General features: G+C 35.3%; 1 protein-coding gene across 1 annotated transcript in view; it reads left to right on the plus strand.

Moving 5' to 3' along the window:
* The window catches only part of OLA1 (Obg like ATPase 1), a 165,301-nt gene that overhangs the window by 153,797 nt on the left and 5,504 nt on the right, over positions 1-6,000 (plus strand). The window contains exons 8-9 of the mRNA XM_055308436.1: positions 4,553-4,693; positions 5,384-5,480. Coding sequence (XP_055164411.1) covers positions 4,553-4,693; positions 5,384-5,480 — 238 coding nt within the window. The remainder of the gene's footprint in view (positions 1-4,552; positions 4,694-5,383; positions 5,481-6,000) is intronic.

Genomic DNA, 6,000 nt, shown 5'->3' on the forward strand with positions numbered 1-6,000 from the left:
GATACATCTCTAAATAGAGGGGACCACAGACTCCCTTGGAACTTGACTGCTGCTGCCCATTTGTGCCCCCAAAACAGCACAGCACATACACAGGAGCCAACTGTTGTGAGAGGCTGCTAGTGGATGATTAATGGTGGAAGGCAGAGTTTTACCCAAGAAACCAGAAATAATTAGAGCAGCCTGAAAAGAACTTTTAAGTTAATCTGCTTAAAATATGGAAGGGAGACTAAGAATTCATTAAATGAATTAAGTATTACTTTAAAAGAGCAGATAGATTTGAAAGAAAAACAAATAGAATTTTTAGAAATAAAATTAGGGGCACCTGAGTGGCTCAGTCGTTTAATCATTTCACTCTTGATTTTGGTTCAGGTCGTGATCTCAGGGTTGTGGGAGTGAGCCCTGAGTTATGCTTGAGATTCTTTCTCTCCCTCCCACCCTCCCTTACAAATAAATGGGTCTTAGGGGAAAAATAAATATGTGGACATGCTTTTGTGTGTGTGTGTGTGGACATGCTTTTAAAAAAAAGAATAAAATCTGTATCCGGGGAAATAAATACAAACAATGTAAATGAATTTTAGAAAAATCAAATTATAGAATCTGGAATTTCGAGACTTGCTAAAAAGGTCAGATTATAAGACCAAAGGTAAATTTGAGACGTGATCTTTTGGAAATCTAATACTAATTTAACATTAAAGATCTCATTCTGCCAGACAGTGTAACCTCACAACCTGCCAGTGTATCTCCAAGCATCATCCTTTTAGTCTTAAAACTGATTATCCCTGCTTTGTCCTCTTGCTATGGAATCAGTACCAGAGAGAAAAATACGACTAATGGCAGTTCCTCTTTCCATTTGTTACTCATAAGACTTTAGGGAAATCACCGTGGCTCTGGCTCCTTATCAAAAGAAAGATGGATCCCCTTGTAATATAGTCTGTTTGTAGAAATTTGCAGAATGAATATTATCAAAGTCTTTACAGTTTAACTCTTTCGGAGTGTACTGTCTTTACTGTTTTGTCTCCCCTCATATGATGTGATATTCTATGACAATATCATCATCATTATCATTTTATTATTTTGGTCTCTAACAATTGGATAGTTTTCTTTGGACATTTGCTAACATTTGTATATGGAGATCATTATTCATTTGACAGAATATACTTGAAATTGTTTTTCCCTTAAGTGGTACTGAGATCAAATTTGATTTTCCATATTCCTCATGTGCCAGTAGCACACATTTTTAGATGACTAACTATAGTTTGGGGTATGGTTTGTAGCAATAGAATAGACATTTTTCTGCAAAAGGTAACTGGTCCCAATGGGGTTCAAACTTGTGATCTTGGCCTCATTATCACACTTTTATAACCATCAGACCTAATAGATATATTATATGTATTTCAGTCTGTAATCTTAAAATTGAGTACTATTTTTTTTTATTACCCAAGGTTCATTTCAAATGTGTAATTAAAAATCACTTTGGGACATTTCTCACTTTTGTTTGATAGTAAAAGTAACAAAAGTAAAGCCGACAGCCAAAGAACCTAACTCACTTTTCATCTTCCCTGTGTTTTCTATGACAGTGAAAGTCACAAAAGTGAAGCTCGCAGGCAAAGAGCCTAACTCACTTTACGGAGAGTGCTCCGGTACCTTTTTCTTTTAGTGAGGCTATAGCAGGTCTGATGTCAGTCACTTTAGAGACCTTTAGACCTCAGTGCTCATTTACTGCTAAAATGTACCAGCTCTGCTTCTGCATTATGAAGATCATCTGTCAACACTTTGAGATATTCTCCTTTGTTATTAAGCTTGTGATGCTCTACACTGTCAGGTTTTTTGCCAATTATAGTTAAGGTACAATGGTGTATTCACCAGATCAAAGTCTCACATTGGCGGTAGAGGAATGATTTGTAAGTCTTTATTCATCTGAATTGTACAATAGAACACCTGAGGAATGCAAATAATCCCTCTGAGGACTCTGCAGGAAAGGCTGTTAAAATGACAGAGTAGAACTATTGTTATTCTGAATTGATGTTTTAGCCAAAGTAATTATTTCTTATCTTGTTGTTTCTTAACAGTTCTGTTTTATTAGTTATGTTGACCATATTTGTGATACAAAATATGTGTGATATTTTTATATTCTCCTTTTACCTCGGCTTGTTTTATTTTCATTTTCAATGAATCTGTATTTTGTATGTGGATATATATATATATCTCCACATACATCTCCAGACACTTGATTCTCACTTGTGTAATAAACATACGTCACTAAGCCACATCGCTTTGTTTGAACGTTGTAAGTCTGTGAAGTAACTTAGAATCTCATAAGGTTATTATAGGCAGAAGTATCAGTTTAAATTTTCCCTTGTTCATGGTGCCTGGCCGGCTCAGTCTGTGGAGCGTGCAACTCCTGATCTCAGGGTTGTGAGTTTGAGCCCCACATTGGGTGTAGAGATTACTTAAATAAACTCTTTTTAAAAATAGAAAAAAATAATAACAGATTTTACCTGTTTTCCTTAACATATCCTTCATAATTTTGGATAAGGAAACATCTGATTTGAATTTCCTATTTTAAAGGACACATCCTGGGATGCCTGGATGGCTCAGCGGTTGAGCATCTGCCTTTGGCTCAGGGCGTGATCCCGGAGACCTGGGATCAAGTCCCACATCAGGCTCCCTGCATGGAGCCTGTTTCTCCTTCCTCTGCTGGTGTCTCTGCCTCTCTTTCTGTGTCTCTCATAAATAAATAAATAAATAAATAAATAAATAAATAAATAAATAAATAAATAAATAAATAAATAAAACCTTAAAAAAAAAATAAAGGACACATACTTTATTCCAAAATAAATTCTTAGGGATTGGTCCATTCTTTTAGGATGTGACCAAAGGGAAAAAAGCATTATGAAGATCAAAAACTGCTGATAGCATTAAATGATTAAATTATAGGTTAGTCTTATATAACAAACATGTATAAATTATTATGTGAATTTTCCATTCCTTTATCCTATGGTAAATCCTACTCAGTAGGCCATATTCTTAGTTTTTTTTTTTAAGATTTTATTTATTCAATCATGAAAGAGAGAGAGGGAGAGAGAGAGGCAGAGGCACAGGTAGAGGGAGAAGCAGGCTTCATGCCAGGAGCCCGACATGGGACTCGATTCCAGGTCCCCAGGATCAAGCCCTGGGCTGAGGGTGGCGCTAAACGGCTGAGCCACCGGGGCTGCCCCCATATTCTTAATTTTATAATAACCGATCCCCTCACATTTTCTTTGCTAGGTGAGTTTTGATGAATTTGTGCTTTAGTTTTTGTGTTTCTTTTTCCCTATTATGATATTTTACATTGATTACTTAAAGGATTCCAGCCACAATATTTTGCCATAATAACTATTAAAACCTTGGTCTAAATGTGGAAGGCTAGTAGAATTACATAAGACTATGGTATGCATTAATATTTTTAACAAAAGTTTCTGTGAAATCTATATTCACTTCTATTGTAAACCCTATTCCAGAATCATAGATATATGATCTATGATTGAGAATGAAAATCAGCCATAGTAACTACTGTTATCCTTAACAGTAATAATCATAATAGTGATGCTGTTTACTATATACTAGGCATTACTTTCCCAGGTTCATTACAATATAATGTGTACTACAGTTATCTCCATTTTTATAGGTGAGGAAGCTCAGGTTCAGAAGGGTTTGTTAACCTGCCCAGGAAGAAAGAGCTAGCAAAGTGGTAGAATCAGAATCTGGTTAATGTATTCACTACACTTACTTCATTTATGTTCCAACTACTGCTTTGCCAAAATACCCATGATCTAGTAGAAAAAGTAATCACTCAGTAACATCTTTTTGGGCAAGTTGGTGTCTATTCCCTAACTGATTGGGCTTTCCAAACCCTTTGTGATTAAAGGAATTTATTTCCTCTAGTTCTCTTATTTGTGCTCCTGCAAAAGTAAGAACAGTGTGTATACAATCAACTAGGTTTGTAAATCTGTATTTCTGTATGTCTTTATTTATTTAGCAAAAGTCTCCCTGAGAGCCAGGTACTATTGTGAGCTCTTGTTAGTCCAAGAGGGCACTGAACTAGACTTATAAATATCTGGGTGGAACAAATGATTTATTTGGCAAAAACTTCTAAAAATTAGCTGGCACTTTAGGTGTGGTTCCTATATAAACAGAACTTAATGTTTTTGCTTCTTAAAAATTTACCTTATTTTACAGTAAGGAAAATAATAAATCATAAAATTGAGGTTTTCAAGGACACAGGTGTTACTGCTGAACAAATTTAGTGTACTTTAAAAAGTTTTATAATATTTGTATGATGGTTCATATAGATAATGTGCTAAAGTAAAACTAGATTACAGTAAAATCTCACGGCGTATACCTGAAGCAATTGCTGCCTGTTAATGCCTTGACCTTGGAAAGCTATACACAAAAAGATGGCATCATAAAACCGTGCAATTCTTATGAATATGTATGTGCTACTTGATAATAATGAATGTGGTACAGTCATGCATGCACTACAAGATAATGTTGTGCCCTTTTTTGTCTACAGGTTGATAAAAATTAAAGAGTGGGTGGACAAGTATGACCCAGGTGCCTTGGTCATTCCTTTTAGTGGGGCCTTGGAACTCAAGTTGCAAGAATTGAGTGCTGAGGAGAGACAGAAGTATCTGGAAGCGAACATGACACAAAGGTTAATTAGCATTCATTTTCCCTACACTTTATTATCAACTATTTCCTTGCAGTAATTTAATTGCTTGCGCTGATAGAATAATAAATGACAGAGTAATTACCATTATAAAGAGGGAATCTTCTCCTTTCTTTACCATGAGACAGAGTGAAAAGATTTATTTTAAATTAAGTTTTTAACTGTCATCTGTCATCTCTGTACAGTGTTTTAATTATAACATAGGTATTAGTTATGTATATTTTTGAGAAGGAATGATCGCCAAAACTCTTTCGTCATGTTCAGTGGGGGAGGGAAAGGGTGAATCAGTTGCCTTAATTTTTTCTGAGTAACACTAATATATTGTTTAAACATTGGATTTCAATCAAATAATTTTGCTTTCATGACCCACGTCCTGGAAATAATTAATATTGGAGGAAAATAGTCATAGAATGAGTAGATCAGATTTTTCTCTTTTTTTTATAGTAAACAATTCAAAATGATATATTCAGACTAATACAATTAAAACCAATTTTAGAAAGGATTTTTTCAGAAACAGTTACATGCTTTCAGGCCTCTTCAAGTGTATTATGAAAGATGAATGGTCATTTACTAATATCTTTAACATTTCTGCTTGAAATGAATAATTTTAGCTCTATACTGATCTCTGGCACAATCAAGTTATATGTTGAGTGAATTTGTTTCATTTTATTTCAGCGCTTTGCCAAAGATCATTAAGGCTGGGTTTGCAGCACTCCAACTAGAATACTTTTTCACTGCAGGCCCAGATGAAGTACGTGCATGGACCATCAGGGTAAGATTCATACTTATTCATCAGCTATATCCAGTTCCACACTATTGAATTCAGATTGATATCACTGACTTTGAAGTTTGTCATGGTGGCGGTTAGCTAGTCATTACAGATGAGGTTTTTGTCCAGGATAACTTTAATTATTTGTGAGCTGCTGAACAGTGAAAGTGGAGCGGCATTGATTGAGGCAGGTAACAATTGATTCTGCCTATTACATAGTCTGAATTTCTTCATCCTGTAGAATCTGTCTACCCTCCTCCTGTGGTCAGAGATAAGACGCACCAGTATTGTGCTTGCTTAATCTGTGTGACTGGGTTTGTCTGCAGTGAAATTGATGTTGCTTTTCATTTTGTATTCGCTAAGTTTGTTTGGGTTGCGGGTGGTTCTTTCCTCCTTTGCTCTGCTCGGATTACATTTTCAGCAATAAAAGCAATATGACATCATTATGCTCTTCATAGATACACAGTTGGGCTCAAAGAACTAAACTCAATGTGTAATAATTCATGCTTTTTTATTTGAGTTC

The sequence above is a fragment of the Nyctereutes procyonoides genome, unplaced genomic scaffold, assembly GCF_905146905.1.
Source record: "Nyctereutes procyonoides isolate TBG_1078 unplaced genomic scaffold, NYPRO_anot_genome, whole genome shotgun sequence".
Taxonomy (NCBI): Eukaryota; Metazoa; Chordata; class Mammalia; order Carnivora; family Canidae; genus Nyctereutes; species Nyctereutes procyonoides.